Here is an 18,370-nt window from a genome sequence, read left to right on the forward strand (position 1 = left end):
TCAGCATCAAAATATAATGTCTGAGAAGGAAAAGATGTCTGTTTTAAACTGACCAGAGAACAGTGTTGACCTAAATCACAATGAAAGCTTTCGAAGACAGCTGGATTCTGTGTAAAGAAAACATTAAAGAAATTTTAAAAATAGCTGCAGAAGAATACCAGAAACAATCAGTTGTTTTTCTCACTCAATAAATCTATATGATGTTATAGTGTTTTAACACTTTTGTAGGAAATGATTCCTACAAAAGTTCAAATGAATGGTTATAAAAATCTGTACTGTTTATAATAAAGATAAACTATTTGTTGGCAATGTGGATTAGTAGATTTAACATTAGAGGGTGTCCCAATATTCCAGTTTTGAATATACTCTTGATATTTAATGAATTACATTAACACAATGTTTCAACACTGATCCCAGTTTAATTAAATCAAATTTTACTCTAAGTAGAGCAATTTAGAAGCCATTTCTTTTAAATCAACATTTTCAGTGTTTTGTTCCATGAAGCCCCTACTTAAACACCATAAAACAGAAGCCAGTTTAAATCTTGACAAAGGACACTTTGACAGGAGCCGGAGGTTAAATTGTCAACCTTCTACCATCTCATTAATTCAGTTCAAAGTAAACCAGTTCAGCAAGATTGTAAATACCACATATTTAAAAGCAGGTTAAGACATTTTTTGCACTGGGTGACTGAGAGTGAAGAATCAGCTATCAGAACCAGACTCTGAAGGAGGCCATCTGTCTTTACTCAGAGCTCAGAGGAAAGGAAAGAACAAACACTGAAATACCTGGCAAGGAATATTATAGGAAAACAAAGTTAATGACAACAGTGTATACCTGCATGGAGAGTAAAGAGAAAAAATACAGCAGTGTTGGCGAGGGGATCAGAACCAGAACTGCTAGGCTACACCACTTCATACCAGCAGTTTACAAACATTGTTTAAGTGTAATTTGAATGTCTTGCAAAAACATTAATAAAAAAAACCCAAGTTTGAATTTGTACTTTTCTTGTTGTGTCACCAGGAATATACCTAGATGCTGTAGAGATTTATTACACTCTAAAATAGATTTTTTTTAATATTTGTAATAAAGTTCATGAAGTCAATTTAGCTAAGAGTATCAAAATGTATGGTTAAACACAGCTGTGACTCTTTTTCAGCCTGGTAAATTGCTGAAAAGCAAACAAAAAAAACAACCTCACTGAAGTTGGTATTGTTATTTTAAGGAACAATATCCAGCACTTTAATGAGTAGAAACCTGTTGGGCAGGTTTCTTGTTTTCCAGGCAGGGTGCAGTTCTTCCATATTATGTTGGTGTTAAATGTTCAGTGATCTGAAACATGATAATCTCATTGTAACTCAGAATTGTTTTCAATGATTAATAAAACAAATTTCAATCACCTTCAGTTTATTTTGATAGGGTTATTCATACAGAACATTGGGAGATGTGGTAGCTTGGGGGTTAGTGCTGCAGTCTTGAAACCCCGAGGTTGTGTGTTTGAGTCCAGGTTGTGTTAGGAAGGATATCTGACGTAAAACAATTGAATGCCAGTTTATTCAAGTGATAGTTCAGATTCTTTGAAGTTGAGTTCCGTGTAAAGTTTAAAAAATATATATCTTGTTATCTTGCCTGTTATCAAAAGCTTTTTGAATGACCTCTGTTTGGCAAAATAGAGTTTAATTCTGACTGGCGTCACAAGCTAACAGCTGGTCCGAGCGATACCAAGACCAAAGTGGATTGTTGTGATCTTAAAACAACTCTCATCTCAAGAATGTCATTGCAATTCATGCAAATGTTATTTTGTAAACCTTTACATCGATGTCAACTTTGTATTCCACAGTTGTTCTCATAAAAATATTATGGTATTGCAGCAGAAAGTGCAAAAAAGAAAAGAAAAGGAAATGAAACAATAACACTTCCTTTAAATAACTTCTATGTGAAATTGATGGCAATGTAAATTTTATTTAATCCACTTTGGTCTTGGCCTTGCTCAGACTAGGGATTAGCTCACCATTCCAATCAGAATTAAACATTGTTTTTTCTAAAATTAAGTCACTCAAAGACCCATTTACAGTGGTTAAATATTGATTGTTAAACATTACACAAAACCCAGCTTCAAAGGATTTGAACTATTCCTTCAAAATGTGATCAGATGGGACAAGGATTGAGAAAATAATCTTGTTTGTTTTCTTTGTATGTCATGTGTCAGATCAGAATCAAGCAGTATGATAAGAAAAAGTCAAGTGAGTTTGCAGCTACATTGAAGGGAAAATTTTTAACAACTCAACGAATAGACTCACCCACTATAATTATTTTGTCTATATTTAGCATTAAGTAGAATTTTAAAATTAAAAAAAAAACTTAGAGAAAATTCAGGGAGAAACATGACCCTATTTTGGGCAAGAAGGTTGAAAATCACTCAAAAGATTTTTTTCTAATGTTGGTTCTAATATTGAAATCTTTTGGTTGCTACCTTTATTAGTTGACTTAGCTTTTTTTTGAGCTGATTGTCTTATGTGACATTACTGAGCTTTTCAAACCATGCATCAGTGTCTGACAGCTTGTAAAGATGCAGACGGAGCTCTTCTGAGAACTCACAGGTATGGTTACTTGTGTACAGAGTGGCTGTTCTCCTGCTGTAACACTCTTGGCTAAACTCTTACAGCTATGTGGAACAATAAACAAACGTCCTGTCAGGGACCTCGAGCAGCTTAGAGGATCATACAGAAACTCTCGGACACACAAGGTCTGATGTGAGGTGTAAGTAATGACGCAGGTATGACGGTATGTATGGCCAAGTCAAAGAGGAAGAGCCGAGCATGACTGGGGGTTTAAATATAACTCTTTTCAGTGGAAGGGAGAGATAGAGGATGGAAGCAGGGAGGCAGAGGGGAGAGAAAGAGGGAGTGAAGAGGAAGTGTATGACTTTGGGGTGGGTGCAGGGGCTTGGGGATGGGGAGGGTGCCAGCTTGTTTTATTTCCGGTTGACAAGACTTTGCGCTCCCTTTCTCTCTGTCGCTCCCTCTCTCTTTCATACTCTGGTATTCTTTCTCTGCTGGCCCCCCTCCCCCCCACTTCTCTGTTACTTTCCTCCGAGATGCGCCTCAGAGAAAAGAAAGGACTTGACAAGTTCAAAGGTAAAAAGAACAGTGGCGGAAGATGCGTGTAGACACATCACTTAAGTCAAAGAATTACAATGCTTGATTAAAAGTTTCATACTTGATTAAAAGTAAAGCATGTTCAGCAGTTTACACGAGAAGGCAAACATTTATTTTGAGGATACATAAATTGATATAAAGACATATAAGCCGTGCTTTTTATGTAAATGGTTCAAGGGGAACTCAGTTAAGCTTCTTTCTGTGCTTTTGGGTAGGTCATGCTCTTAAACTCTGAGCTATTTTTTTAAACCTGAAAAAGAAAAAAACAACTAAAAATCAGTCAGCAGCAACCACACAACTTTGAGTGGAAAATTAAAAGCCTTGAGGATAAAAGACTCATGGGAGAATTAGGTTCACAAGTAGCAGATTAAAATTAAAAGCCTAGTATTCTTTGAAGGAATGTGTATCGCCTGCAGCCTTTCATGCCAGAGTTTTAGACTAAAATCATTGTATGTTGAGAAGTACGAAAGTAATAGATGTCTTGGTCAAATCTTGAAAATAACATTTTGCACAATTTTTCTGGGATGTCAGAAGAAATCACACTCAGAGTGTGTGTTGTGTATTACCCTCAGCTACTACCACATCAAATTTTAGCTAAATGTCTGCTAAACTGACTGAGTTGTAGCTGTTTTTAAATTTGATTGTTTCCACTTGTAGATGTACATCCAGTGATTACGTTCTGGGAGCTTTAAAATAATTTGTCCTGTGGTTCATGGGATATTTTGGATTAAACACACATACAGACTGAAGCAAAAAACACAATTCTCCACCTTTGCCTTTCAGCAGTGGGTGATAAGAAGAATACAAAATGTTAGCATATGAAGATAGGGAAAATTTTCTAAAAAATCTTTATTGTACATTTAAAAAATTTGTTACAATAAACAAACAAACAAAAAACAACAGCAAATAAATTCTGAGAACATTTTGGTCAAACGGCCTCTTTGCTGAATGTGCTTGTTTATGCTTACACACATTTTTCTATACATTTTTATAGTAGAAATACAAAGTGGAAGACAATGTAAATACTCCTGTATGAAAACCTTTAATTGGGTTTATTTTCCATTTTCCTTTTTTATCCTGTTGCATGTGCACTAGAACCTAGTTGTATGTTTTTGGTTACTTGAGAATTCAAAGGGTGGAAGGTGAAATAAAGTTGTTTAGTTATTGTACTAATAAAACCCCTAAATATCTATTTTTTTTGCAGCACACAGTCATCCACTCTGCTCCTTTGTTTTCAAGCTGTTCTCTGTTTTGTTTTTTCAGAATTTCCAGTTGCATTTTCTTGTGTTCCAGTTGTTGGATTTTGGTTTAACCTATCTGATCCCTATGTGTTGAGTGCAGTACTGAGTAAGTGTGTGTGTGTGTGTGTGTGTGTGTGTGTGGTGAGGCAGCGCGTGCTTCACTGCAAAGATTCATGTTGCTCCAGGACATGCATTTTTTTAGTGCATCTTGTTAGTTCATTCCTGTCACCTCTCTCTCCCCCTCCCCTCCACCATCCCTCNAGGAGAGGGGAGGAGAGGAGGTGAGGGGGAGGCGGTAGAGGCAGTCACCATGGATACAATGCCATGACAAATATTCATCAAGTTGTTAGAATAAAAACAAATGGGAGTGCATTATAATTGCTCTTACTGACTGGGATCCAATATTGTGTTCATATATTATGAGTGAGGGGAACAGAGTGGGAGGGTCTGCACGCACAAAAATAAACTTTAAAATGGAGATGAAGAGTGAATATCTGCTGACCTGCAGGTGAACACATGAAATACTCACGCTAACACACATTTTAACTTGTTTCCTGTAACTTTAACTTCCCTGTTACCTGCTTATAGACTCTACTGTGAGGACTTTCATGAGTCTCTCCTTTCTTTTCTCTTTGTCCCTCCATCTCTTCCTCTTCCTGTACTGTTGTGTAGCCCGAGGCGATACTGTGATGTGTCCTCCCTCTGTCCCTCCCTCCCTCTCCCTCTCTCTCTGTCCCTGTCACCTTCAATTGCTCTGTGAAACTAGACACACTGCCTGGGGCGGAGAGGGACGGAGGGGGGGAGGCAGGCAGGGAGGGAGAGACGCATGGAGGGTGGGAGGAGAGAAAAGAAAAGGGGAGACAGACAGCTTTATAGACAGATAGAAAGAATCAGTATTTGCTGACATGTAAAACAAATAGGATTACCACAGCCCAGGTGTGTGTCACACTCTGAATGTTGATCGTGTCATTTTTTCATCCTAAACAAATAATTAATCTCCTAAATGAATAGAAAGAAATAATAAACCAATTTAGGATTTGACCTTTAACCTGGTTGTGTGTCTGTCAGCATGTGTTTTCCAATTAAATGTTGCTTGTTTTTGGTACATTAGTTGCTTTTCAGAATTAAAGCTGCTAGCAGCGGGTTCTTGCTATCTCCTTTAATGATTCCTCAGAACTAAAATGAGTTCACAAGACCTCTTACAGCACAACAATAAAACTTCTTGAGCATTTGTCTTCTGAGATATAGATCGGTTTCCCATTGCACTCACACATTTGACTTTTTCTAATTAAAAATCTCCATGTATATGCTGAGAAATGGCTTTTAATCATCAGCCTTCATATAAAAAGATTGTTTTTAACTTGCAAAACACATGAGAAGCTTTTAGAATCACAATACTTTTTTCTGCAAAAACCCTTTTTTTCTGGCAACATCAGTGCCTGTTTTTTTTTTAATTTATGTTTTCTTTTTTGGTGTTGTTGTTGTTCTTGATCCTTCATTTTTATTTGCTTTATTTGAATTTAAAGATAAATACCCCTTTTTGCTTTTGTTATGGAAATTAAGTCATGATAACTATTTATTTCCAATGTATTTTGACCTAAAAAATTAAATTTCAGACAGTTGTTTGTTGAATCATAAGTTGATGACAAATGTTTCAACTTCATTGCTAATAACTTAACTAGAGAGCTTAAAGCTCCACATATGTCTTGTAGCTTTGGCCTTCTTGCTATCAACTCCTGATGATTAGTGAACGTCCCCTCAAGGGAGGGGTCTGCAATGTGTGGCTCTGGGGCCATATGCAGCTCTTTGGTCCATCTGCAGTGGTTCTTTGTTGCTTTTATCAAAATGAACACTGAAATTAAAAAATACTAATATTCTTAACAGTAAAACGTACCATCAAATATTATCTTTATCCATACGAGTCTAATTAGTGCCCTATTGTCATTTAAGTCTTTTTGAAACATAATTTATGAATACATCTTCAGAATTACGTATAAAATTACCAAAATTTTAATTTACCAATGTTGCAGAATGCTAGCTAAAAGCTAAAAGTAGCATAAGAAGGCAAAAAATCGCAAGTATGTAAAACGAACAATGTTTTTGAATAATAAAAGAGATCTCAATGCATGTCTAATGGGAAAAGGTTTGTAAATAAAAGTAAATGTTTTGAAAAGAATAAAAATTGTAGAAACCACAAGCTATAGCAACCATTTCCTGAAAGAGCTGAATGTGTTGATGTATAAATAGGTAAAAAAGCACAAAGTATGTAAAAGTAGTTGGACTGCAAAAAACTTACAAGAAAAAAAAAAGAGGAACAATGTTTTTCTGTTTACTTGTCTTTACATTCCCTGCATAATCCTGGTAAATGGATTTCTTTCTTTCATTGTTTTTATGAGGAAACAATTTGTTTTGAAAAAAGAAAAAAACTCTAAAAGGTGAATGTGATTTGTCCGTAATAAAAACACTCTCATTCCATTGGCTCAGGTGTGTAAAGGGGCGGGACAAATCATTTGATTGGGCGTAGCAAACCCCAAGTAGCCCGTTTCCTCTGTTAAGACTCATACCTGTATTTCATCAGCTACCGCGAGGAATTAGGACAAACCTGCAAATTAAGCGGATTTTGACAAGGAGCCGAAGAGGGATATTAACTAATGAAATGTAACTTTTTACCTTTAACTCAAAGTTTCTGGCACGAAATTAAACAAGAGTAAATGTATGTAGCATTTGATTAAGTCAGGCAATTATTTTCAGTCGCCTCAGTAAAAGCTTGGACTTAATATTGTTTTTATTTTTATTGTGAAATGCCACAAAAAATGTCAACGAAGCTGTTTCAGTTGGTTGTTTTGTGCCTAACAGGTGAGTTTCGACCGAAACGTATTTGCCTCCTCCCCTCTCCCATCGCAATAACTGTCTCTGCCTGGAAAACAAACATCTTGTTCTCTTCACGCATTCAGACAGAGTTGTTTGTGCTTCGCATTTATACTTTGCCTTGTGGCTGAATGAAAAGTGTTTTGTGTCTTATTTAGGATTTTGGGGGGTTAAGGCCCAGGAATGTGGTCGTCCACCCTTAAAAGAGGACAGGATTGTGGGAGGGGTGGACGCCACGAAAGGGTCTTGGCCTTGGCAGGTAGAAATCCAGGTGAGTCTGAAACAGTTTTACACTTTAAGCCACTGGGTGGACAGTTTGTTTAGTTTTCTGTGCCCGTGGGTAGCTGAAAGTGTGGATTCTAGTCTGGCTTTTGTTTACCAAGATGAGCTGCTGAGAGAGGGTTTTTCTTGTGAGGCAGAGGTGACTCATTGTTTTATTTTTATTTATTTATTTATTTTTGTTTTTTATTTTCTTCCTTTCTGCCTCCAGAAGTCTGGCAATCATGCCTGTGGAGGCACCCTCATCACAAATGACTGGGTCCTATCAGCTGCTCATTGTTTCCCCAAGTAAGAAAACACTCCTCAGACAAACACCAGCCTGATAACTTGTATTTGGTGGCCATTTGGGTCATTTTATCAAGGCTCATTTATCTGAATAAAGGGCTTCAGATAGATAGATAGATAGATAGATAGATTTTTTTTAGACTAAATTTTTAAATGCCAGTCTACAACATATTAAAATATTCAGGTGATACTATCTAAGTTAAAAGCAGGAGGCCATTCATGCCAGTAAAATCATCTTATGTTGAGAAACGGAGTTTTAGGCACTTTGGTAAAACCTTAAAAGCAACATTATACACAGTCTCATGCGGTATCTTGCGTGATCTTTTGTATGTGTTGTGAGTTTGCTAAAATTACTTTGCTGTGGTGGCCACCTTGAATTGGATTGAGTTCAAAACCTAATCAGTTATAGATGTGAACCCAATTATTATTTTCTATAAGTTTCATTCAAATCTGTTCAGTTATCGAGATATTTTGTTATTTTTACAGCCACAGATGTTGGCAAAAAACACATTATTTTCCTTTCTCCTTCAGCAGCGGGTGATTTTAAAAACGTGTACAGATAACACATTTCAGACAATCGTTGTTGAAGTTCCACAAATTACTAATTATTTTGATTTATTGCTTTTTCTTCTTTCCAAAATTTGGAAATGATTTACTTAGACTTTTGAAGACAACAATAACCCTTTCATTCGTTTGTCTTGTTTCAGTCCATCTGATGTGGCCTCCTACGACATCTACGTCGGTCGGTACCAGCTGAATGGTTTTAACCAGCATGAGTCCCACCACACTGTGAGCCGGGTAGTGGTCCCGTCGGATTACGTAGAACCACACAATGGGAAAGATGTGGCTTTGGTGCAGCTGTCCCCCTCAGTGACCTGGTCAAACTATGCCCGTCCTGTCTGTTTGCCTGCATCAAACACATTGTTCCCAGCTGATATGGTGTGCTACGTCACGGGCTGGGGGCACATCCGAGAAAATGGTAAAGCTTGCTAAACTTTGGTTTTTTTGTAGTTAAATATTGTACAATGTTCAAGGGAAAATGATACTTTATTACCAATTTGTTTTAACATGAGCTGTATTAGTTTCTGCCACATGTAGGTTCTGAATTTAAAAACAGGCTTTAAAGTTTGGATGATTTACTATAAATTAAATATTAAAGACTAATACCTTTCAACAATCCTAAAGCACCATATTGTTAAAAAAAATGTATATCCTCACATTTTATTTGTTCATGTCCCCTTCAGCCCCTCTGGAAGGTTTTGGGACTCTACAGGAAGTGCAGGTGCCAATCATCTCCCAGAGTTCATGTCAGCAGATGTACCAAACGGACCCGACGGAGCAGGTGGACATTCTTTCTGACATGATCTGTGCTGGATACCAGGAGGGTGGCAAAGACTCCTGCCAGGTACTATTGGATCAGCTGTGTGTTTGCCGCTGCTTTCTTTCACATAACTTAATTTGTTTCTGCAGTCATGCATCTCCTAATTCAGGGGTCCGCAACCTTTACAGTCGAAACAGCCATTTCTTCCCCTTTTGCCCACTAAATAAAATTTAGTTTTTACCCCCTCTGATCAAATTTACCCGGTGAATTATAGAGGCCTGTGTGAGCAAAATAAGTACCCACTTTAAAATAATAAAGCATATATTTGCATCCCAGTAAACTATTCAAGTAAACAGAATTAGCACAGTTTGTTGGATATTTATGACTCAATGAGTCTTTTTTTTTAATGACCATTATCTTCATTTACTCAAAATTTTGTGTTAAGGTTTGTATGAAAGACTAGTCTTTTTAAATTCCATTGTTCTCAAAGTAACTTGCTGTATTTTTGCTAAATTACTAATTCCAACAACAGTACTATTTGTTAAACCATTTTATTTTTCTCAGCAACTTGCTTAAAATGTTTTTAAAAATGTTTCTGAGAAAGACCCCGTTGTGTGGCTGGAAGTTAGATTAATGAACTGGCCAACAAACTGTTGGGGGCAAACTGATCTGTTTGGTCTTTGTGTTTTAATCTTTTTCTGTTAGAGAAATTTTATTCACACATTGCAGAAAACTGGACAAGAGAACTGCTTCTACTTTCGTATTGTGATTCTAAATTCAGCACTGAGACCTTGGAGGTGTAAACTAAATAAGTGTCTGCATTGTCTCCTAAGGGTGATTCAGGAGGGCCCCTAGTCTGCCAGATGGTAAATGGGACCTGGGTCCAGGCTGGGGTGGTGAGTTTTGGACTGGGCTGTGCAAACAAGAACAGCCCAGGTGTGTACACCAGGCTGACCAGCTACTCGGACTTCATCCGCACCATGGTCCCAGAGATCCGACTGTACGGACGAGCGTCTCAGAACTGGTGTGGGGGGGTTGGGGTGTTGTTCAGCTGTCTGTCCACTCTGTTGATGATGCTCCAGAGATGAGGTGCTTTGGAAACTAGATTTCTGAGCAGTAGACCCAAAAGCACTCTGAATGAAGGAGTTTAATAGGAAGTGTGTTTTAAGTGATCTGTTATTAGTCAAAACGAAATCTGTTCATCTGTATCTGAATCCAAATGCACATAAAGCCATATGGAGCTAGCAAAATCACATGTAAACAGTTTATATTGAAAGTAGTATTGTTTTTTTTTTTACTTTTAATCAGAATTGTGTAAAAGTACATTTGTCTGTTTTTTGAATAAACCATTTTTTTTAAATCTTGTTCCATTTAACCTCTGATGTTGATATAAGAAATAACTCTTCGGTTGTTTCTTCCAATACTACTTTAAAACCTTTTTATAACCTTAACTACTAATCTGAGTTCACTGAAATAATTCAAACATTTCAGAGTGTAATGATAAGCTTGCATATTTTTTTTCTGTGGTTCTCTCAATATGAAATCAACTTTAAAAGGCTGATTTTAGGCTTGCTATATCATTAAATATCAGAAGCAGACAGGTGATGACAAAATGTTTAATTAAAACAAATTGCAGCATGGCACAATGGTTTTAAATAAAAACAGACTGCTTTGTAGTGCCTATAAAAATAGCTTTCATATTAACATTTCTGCTCAGGTTTTTGATCGTAAAAAAAAAAAAGATGAATGAAAGTTGTTGAGGAAGGGGTGAGTCAAGCATCAGGGGGGATGGTATCAGAGAGGATCATGGGAGAGCCGAGCTGCAGCTCCTGCTGCAGTGACTCCAGGTCAGCTGGAGTCATGCGGTGGACTTCGCTCCAATCAGATAACAGGGAGGCCGAGAGGGGGGCTGAGTCGTAACTGGAGGAGAGACAAAAAATGCAGGCGGAATGAGAGTACAAAGCTTTAACACTGAAATTCCTGCGTGATGTGTGAGCTAAAGTCTATTAAACTCAGCCTCATTTGGCAACATTTACCGAAAGTCTGCAAAAAATTAACAGCTTTTAGTGCTTGACCAAAGGTCACTAAATATGCTTTCAAATTTACTGTTTTACTATAATGAGCGTGAGAACAGTGTTTCGCAAAAATATTAACAACTATTAAATAGGTAGAAAAACTCAAATCAACTATAATCTTCAACTGAGAGGAAGTTATTTGGTTTGCACCAAAAGTTTTAACTCATCTTTTGTTTTAAATCATTTTTAGGAAACCAGACTTTGTCATCTTTTAAAGAGGTCTTGGTCAATATTTAGTTTTTCTGAAGGTCTTTGAGTTTTTATATAAGCTTTGGCTACATCTTTGTCCAGCTCCTGACTACTTTCAAAGAACTTGTTTGTGAAACCACTTAACTCTTGACATGTGAACCACTCAGGCATAAAAAAAGCTCCTAAACTCAAGGCATGAACAAATGTCAACACACAACTAACCCACGCTAAGGTGCTAAAAAAAAACAGTGCGACAGGAAACAATTATTTTAAAGATTACGAGAAAGTGTGGCTTCTCAGAAGCAAAGTGTAAAAAAGATTTGGGTCTTCAAAACCTCACTTCAATGTTGCAAAAATCTTCAAACTGTCTTTCAAACAGTACAGTAATTTGATTTTTTTTTTTAAATTGCCTGTTTGCAGATTAAAAATAAGATATGTTATCCACCAAGTCAAAAACTGCAGACTAATGATTTTTGTTTTGCAAGTTCATTAACTGAATTAATAGCAGATGTTACTTTTGATTTTAATCATAATGTCCCTCTGTGTTTTAAGCACTAGTAAAATAGCAAATATTTGGACCTAAAAAGTCTCTGAAAGGCATTCACTTTATTTTACATCAAACTGCTGCTAATAGCTGAGCTTTGCAGGCTCAATGTGTTTGACATGGAACTGCAGCAACCTATGTTCAAGCTGCAAAAAAAAAAAAAAAAAAATCAAGCAAGATATTTTGACTAAATATCTTATTCAGTTTTAGAAGAAGTGCATAATAACTTACTAGAGAAATAAAATTAAGTATTTATTATTAAAATATTGCAAAATAGCTGTAAAAAAATTGAATAGCTATCAGAGAAATATAGAATATATTGATACGGATGCATAAAACAAAAAAAACCTGTTTGTTTGTTTTCTTTCTCCATTAAAAGCTGTATTAGACCTCACCTGTCCTGGTCACAGTGTTGAAGGTCTGTAAGTGACTGGTTGAGAAGATCATCCAGATCAAAGCCCACTCCGTAGCCAGCCCCGCTGCCCTTCGAGGTGACTGAGATCACAGGAGGTAAAATATCCTCTACCTGACAGAGGAAAAGTGGAAAACATTGGTTTAACTGTATTGAGTCCTTCAAGCCAGTTTAAGACAAGAAAAAGAATGTTACTTTTAAGGTTTATATGCACATACACAAAAGATGAATAAGAAATGCATACCTGGGACTTTGAGAGCTGCTGTGTTACTTTATTGATGTCAGGGGCAATGGAGGGTCCCTGCTGACCCGTATCTGTAAATCCTAAACTGGGGTGTGGCTGAGAGGGAACTCCTAAAGTCCCACAGAGATGATCTATCCTCTGTGTTGATGTTTTTTCCTCTACAGTAGGACAAAGCTTATCCATCGGTCCTGTAGCTGCAGTCAAGGAGTTGATGTTATTTTGGCCTCTGACGTCCACATTCCCGTTTGTCTCTCTGGAGCTCAGTGCTGGAGCTTTGGACAAAAAACTCTCAAGTGGGAGCAGCTGTGACTGAGGTTTAGGGTCGTATTGGGTTTGATTGTGAGGTTGACGTTGGGGCTGAGGAAAGCTCGAGGACGGTGGCGGCTGTGATGCCATGTTTGGCTGTTGTGCCGGCCTCGTCTCCAGCTGTGCGGCGCTCCAATTCCCCACACATCTGAATCCACCTTGAATGCTGCTCTCAGTGTGATGTTTGAGTGTGTTGTTTTTAACAAATTCACCAGTGACAGGCATTATATCTATCCCTCCACTTACAGCAACAACCATATCTGCTGGAGGCTTGTTCTGGTTCATGGAGAAAGATAACGATAGCTGCTGTGTGCTTGGAGGCTGGAACAACTCCGGCTGGTTTGGTTTTACTTGAGAGATTACCTGTTTTTGAGACTGAATCTTTGTCCCGTCTTTATCCATCTTAATGTTCGGAGCGTTGTCACCAACAACTGCACCTCGGTGCAAGTTCACATTCACGTCATTATTATTTGCTCCATCGTTATTAAAAAAGTGAGATTTCTCACTGCAGCTGTCCATCATCTTTGTCCAGCGCTGCAGCAGGCTTTTGTCATTGTCACTCAGCAGAACCCCGCCCAGCAAATCTCCTTGTTTTCCTTCTCTTTTTTCCTTTTCTTTCATTTTCCTCTCCCTTTCTCTCGCTCGTTCCTGCCTCTTCCTCCTTTTCTCCTCTCTTTCTCGTTGACGCTCCTGTGCTGTGACAGGCCGGCGCGACTCTGGAACAGAAGACGTGGAGGACGAGACACCTCCTGCTATGCCAGTGTCGATGCCCAGAACAGAGGCACCTCCATCTGCAAAAAATATCAAAAACCAGATAAAGACCAATTACAGGAAAACATGTCAGGAAGGTGTAGTAGATAAATGAACTTACCAGTCCTGGCTTTGTGTCTGAGAGTTGATTTCAGTATGGCTGCTTTGAGTGCAGCTTTAGTATCTTCTGAAATGGCTCCTTCCTTTCTGGCTCCTTCTGGTGCACGTGGAAGAGGCCTTGCTTTCTTGGACAGTGACTGTGAGAGGGACTGAGAAAGAGACTGGACCTGTGCTGCAGACAGAGACAGTGAAGGCACAGTGTTGGGAAGAGGTGTGATGGTCTGTGCTTGTGTTGCAGGAATGGAGGTGGGATCCTGAGCCATGTGTTGGTTCTGGGTATTTGGCACCTGAAGAGCCTCACTATCTCTCATTGTTTCTGAAGGAGCATCCTGGCTGCACACTGGTGTTGTTAAATCTATTGTCTCTGGCTGACCACTGTCGGAACTGGCACTAGGCATGTCCACATCAACTGGACCACCTTCACTTTTACTGAGGAGGGGCAAATTATGGGCCACATGAAGTGGGGCAACTTCTAAAAGTGTTGCAGGCTTATTAAAGGTTTTCATCTGATTTGCAAATGCTTGGTTCACTTCTGCTGGTGGATGATCTTGTTGCTGTTGAGGTTTCACTTCTCTGATTTGCTGTAACTGTTGTGTTTGTTCGTGTTGTGCCATTGAAACCATTGTTTGTCCAGTTAGGTCCACAGTTTCAGGCTGAGCATTACACTGATTGCTGGTTTGTGATGCAGCTCCACTGGTAATTCTGGCCAAAGGCCTGAATTGGAGTCTCTGACGAGAATTCAGTTTCTTTTTATGAAAGTCCTGGATTTCCATCAAAATCGCCTCTTTAATTTGTTCTTTAGTCATCGGAAGCTTGTCAAACTCAAAGTCAAAAGCTGGCACACAGTTGGGCTCATCGTCTTGGTCATGGTACTTGGCCAGGTAAGGATGCTCCAGTGTGTCTCTCACGCTGATGCGATCACGAGGATCAAAGCGCAACATGGCCTCCAGAAGGTCTAAAGCCTCTGGCTCAGCTTGTGGGTACAGTTTAGCCAAAGGAACAGGGGTTCGTGATGGAAGACTCTGAACATAGGAGCGCACCCTGTCAGCCCTAATAGAGCTGATCAAACCCTCAGGAGGAGTGCCGAGCACGCTCAAAATAAGCTGGAGCTGGTGGACGTAGTGCTTCCCGGGAAAAAGCTGCTTACGACCCAACATTTCAGCAAAGATGCAGCCCACAGACCACAAGTCGATGGCAAAGGTATAATGACTCAGAGACAGCAGGAGTTCAGGAGCACGGTACCATCGGGTGGCCACATACTCAGTCATGAAGGAATAAGTATCCTCAGGGTGTGAACTAAGACCCCTCGCCATACCAAAGTCACCAATTTTCAGCTCACAGTTTTCATTCACCAGCAGGTTGGAGGGTTTGAGGTCGCGGTGGATGACGTTGGCAGAGTGCATGTACTTAAGGCCACGAAGAAGCTGGTACAGAAAGTAACGCGTGTGCTCAGGGGTCAGAGTCTGTGCAGAGTGAATGATCTGGTGCAGGTCACTCTCCATGAGGTCCAACACTACGTACCTGTACACACAGGAAGTGGAGAGGACATATGTTAGGTACACAAGCAGCCAGCTAAACCGCACAAAACTTCTGTTTGTGAATGTGTAGTATCAGTGATTTTTTTATCAACTTCCAGAGATGTGCAGATGTTCTTTGACACCAGACAGCTATCAAAATAAAAAAATACATACACGGACTTAAAGGCAGAGTGAGGAAGGTTTGGCTGAAGGATGTCTTTAATGGCAATAATGTTGTCATGTTTGAAGTGCTTGAGAATCTTCAGCTCTCTTAATGTTCGTTTGGCATTTGTCACCACTTCAAAAGCGTTGGAGATCTTCTTTATTGCCACCTGCTGGCCTGTGATGTGTAAGTGTAAACAAAAAAGAGTGTGGAAGAGAGATTGAGAAGAATTTAACCAATCAAGACTTGTTTTGAAGAGAGTAAATATTTTTGCCATTTCTTTAAGGAACCAGCCGTACCGTTGTCCCTTCTCCTGGCAGATGAAACAACACCATAAGCCCCAGTACCAATGGTTTCTATGATATCATACTCCTCTCCAACGTCAAACTTCACATCTAGAGAGTGCGCTTTAAGCAGGGCCAAATTTTTAGCTGCGATGCTGGTGTCTGCGGTGCTGCCTGCTGCCTTGACTTCATGCTGGTTCTGGTTTTCTCTGCTTTTATCAGTGGCCATTTTTTCAGGAGAGGCCCCATTTTTAGCCTCCCCACCCTCTTCATTGGACATTTTTTCTGTAAATAAAAATGTTAGAGTCATTAAATTGTATTTCCTTATAGGTTCTTTACTGCAAATAAAACATTTAGTCTGTCAAATGTAATGAACTACTCACATTTGGTCCATTTGAAGGTTTTTCCCTGAGTATCTCACCAGAGACATGTTCATGTTTTGAAATCAGCATACAACTATTCTGATCAATATGAGCCTCAATGCAAGGCTGATAAAAATTTGGTTCTGCACATTGTTATTTTTTAAGCAAATGTGCATTTGGTGTATAAATGAAAGTTTAAACACAGATGGAAATGGAAATTATGGATATGTAATAATGTCATTTGATAGGTGAATTCAAAACATCTATTGTTTTGACAAAAAAGAGAAGTCTGTAAGAACGCAAAGTTTCCTAATTTGTTTAAATTGAGAAACATACTTTATACTAGAAAATGAACAAAAGACTCATTTGCCAAAGTCTATTACAAAAACATGAAATGTTACTGCTATATGATAAATTAAGTTCTAAAATAACCGTAGCTTAATGTACATATTTTGTACAAAAAAAAAATCAAAAGGTTTGACAGAGGTGCACAGCATCTTTTAGGAATATAAAATTGGCAATTGTGATCAATGCATTGTTCAAATGAAACCACAGACAGCCTCAGCTGACACTGTGGTTAAAACAAATCAATTTAGACTTAGAAAGAGCAATAAACAAGATTTCTACAGTTTCCATTTCAACACTTCAGACTTCTCCAGACTCAAATTATGAGATTTTTGTTATCAGTTCATTTTCAGCCCATTTTAAAACACTTGAGTGAAAGTGTTTTTCATATATGTATAAAAAACAACTTATAATATCTAATAGGTAATATGTTTCTTTTTTAGACTCGTATTATTTTTGCCAAATTATTTCTAAATGATTGCAATTCAAAGTACTGTAGCTTAAACAGATTAAATACAACTTCATATGAGGTCAAAAACAAACAATTTATTCTTCTGATCTGAAAATCAGGCATTTACTTACTGTAAAGAATTATCAGAAATGTGCGAATAAAAACAAAACCAACGCATTACTTTTTAACTTAAGACCTGGCTTACATTAACTGGACAAAACCTGAAGCTTATAGTGTTTAGAAGAAAAGCCTAGAAACAAATCCACGTTTGGATGATGATTAAGACATATTATTTGTGATAAATAGTAATGAAGAACTATTTTATTTACATAACAGGAAGCAACCTTACCTACTTCTTGACGCAGGGGCGTAGGCTAGCTCACGTTACCTGAGGCTCTAGATTTCTACGAACCGTTAAACCATGACTTTCTCGGTTATATAACAAACTGTTACAATACAAGTACACGTTTCCAAACAACATAACATACTTGCAACTTATGAGAGAAACCGCAACTCTCTTATCTGTATTTTTAGCCTCTAACAAGCACGGTAATTCACTTGTTTTGTCTGCCGCTTCCTCAAACAGTTCCGTGTTCAGTTTGAGTGCCACATAACCGACCAATTAAAGGAGGGGAGGTTGATAAACCGCCCAATAGGAGGGCGAGACGCACCGAGGGGCGGGGCATTGCAGTGAACAGCGAGGTCTCTGTGGTTTTATATATTTATTTTGGCTGGCGACATTGTTTTCCACAATTTGACAAATTCCGGCTAAAATGGCCTGCTCTCTCTTAAATTATGCATTAAAAGAATATGTATGAAACAACCCAGAAACAATCTCTAAACTGCAAAAGTTAATAACATAGTAATTTAAATGGCAAGAAACAAACAAAGAAAAAAAAAAACAAACAATGGAAAAAATAAACTTGTGTGTTTCTCATCAGCAATACTGGCTTAGTTACATCACAATTTTTTTATTCAGATAATTATATAACATTCATAATGTATACAAAAGATAACATAAATAAAAAAATCTTTAAAGTAATAACTTCCCAATGATTTCCTCTACCAAACAAGTTATTTTGAAAATACAATGTAGGGCTTACCTTAGCTGGTCCTTTATTGGTGATGCACAGCATTAAAAAGCTATATTCATAAATTTGTTAAGTCCCTATGTGAGACTCACATGTAAGCATCATTAGTTATACTACTACTTCCCGTGTCGTCCTTCAAAATAAAAGTGACTGTTTTAAATTATCGTAGAAAAAACATAAATAAATTACGTTTTGTTGGCTGTTTTTAAGCAGTTATTTTATTTTATCTGGGTTGAACTGCGTTTTACAATAGCTGGTTAAAAGTAAATAGATAAATACATTTCTCATGGGTTTTTAAGCTATTGCCTCCTGTTCATTAGCAATTTGTCAGTTCCACCTCTCTAAATGTTCTGCCAACAACACTT

At 38.0% G+C, this 18,370-nt stretch overlaps 2 protein-coding genes across 5 annotated transcripts; one reads left to right on the forward strand and one right to left on the reverse strand.

The window, feature by feature from the left end:
- The first annotated feature begins 6,951 nt into the window (after positions 1-6,951).
- On the forward strand, positions 6,952-10,509 carry zgc:92313 (uncharacterized protein LOC436869 homolog). The gene is made up of 6 exons (XM_017418298.3): positions 6,952-7,255; positions 7,426-7,538; positions 7,758-7,834; positions 8,539-8,810; positions 9,076-9,236; positions 9,986-10,509. The coding sequence occupies exons 1-6, from the start codon at positions 7,201-7,203 to the stop codon at positions 10,238-10,240; spliced, it is 933 nt and encodes a 310-aa protein (XP_017273787.1). The 5' UTR covers positions 6,952-7,200; the 3' UTR covers positions 10,241-10,509.
- Positions 10,510-10,754: 245 nt separating this feature from the next.
- Positions 10,755-18,104, reverse strand: mapk7 (mitogen-activated protein kinase 7). Of its 4 annotated transcripts, none has more exons than XM_017418594.3 (7): positions 18,018-18,104; positions 15,772-16,041; positions 15,484-15,649; positions 13,794-15,313; positions 12,617-13,713; positions 12,356-12,486; positions 10,755-11,072 (listed from the first exon to the last, which is right to left on the reverse strand). In XM_017418594.3, exons 2-7 carry the CDS (start codon positions 16,034-16,036, stop codon positions 10,925-10,927), a joined length of 3,327 nt encoding a protein of 1,108 aa, XP_017274083.1. In that variant the 5' UTR covers positions 16,037-16,041; positions 18,018-18,104; the 3' UTR covers positions 10,755-10,924. The 4 variants fall into 4 exon arrangements, with proteins under 4 accessions (XP_017274083.1, XP_017274085.1, XP_017274082.1 ...); XM_017418596.3 differs by lacking the exon at positions 18,018-18,104 and adding an exon at positions 17,268-17,565; XM_017418593.3 differs by lacking the exon at positions 18,018-18,104 and adding an exon at positions 17,264-17,565.
- Between the last annotated feature and the right edge of the window lie 266 nt (positions 18,105-18,370).

Source organism: Kryptolebias marmoratus, linkage group LG17 (genome assembly GCF_001649575.2).
Source record: "Kryptolebias marmoratus isolate JLee-2015 linkage group LG17, ASM164957v2, whole genome shotgun sequence".
NCBI lineage: Eukaryota > Metazoa > Chordata > Actinopteri > Cyprinodontiformes > Rivulidae > Kryptolebias > Kryptolebias marmoratus.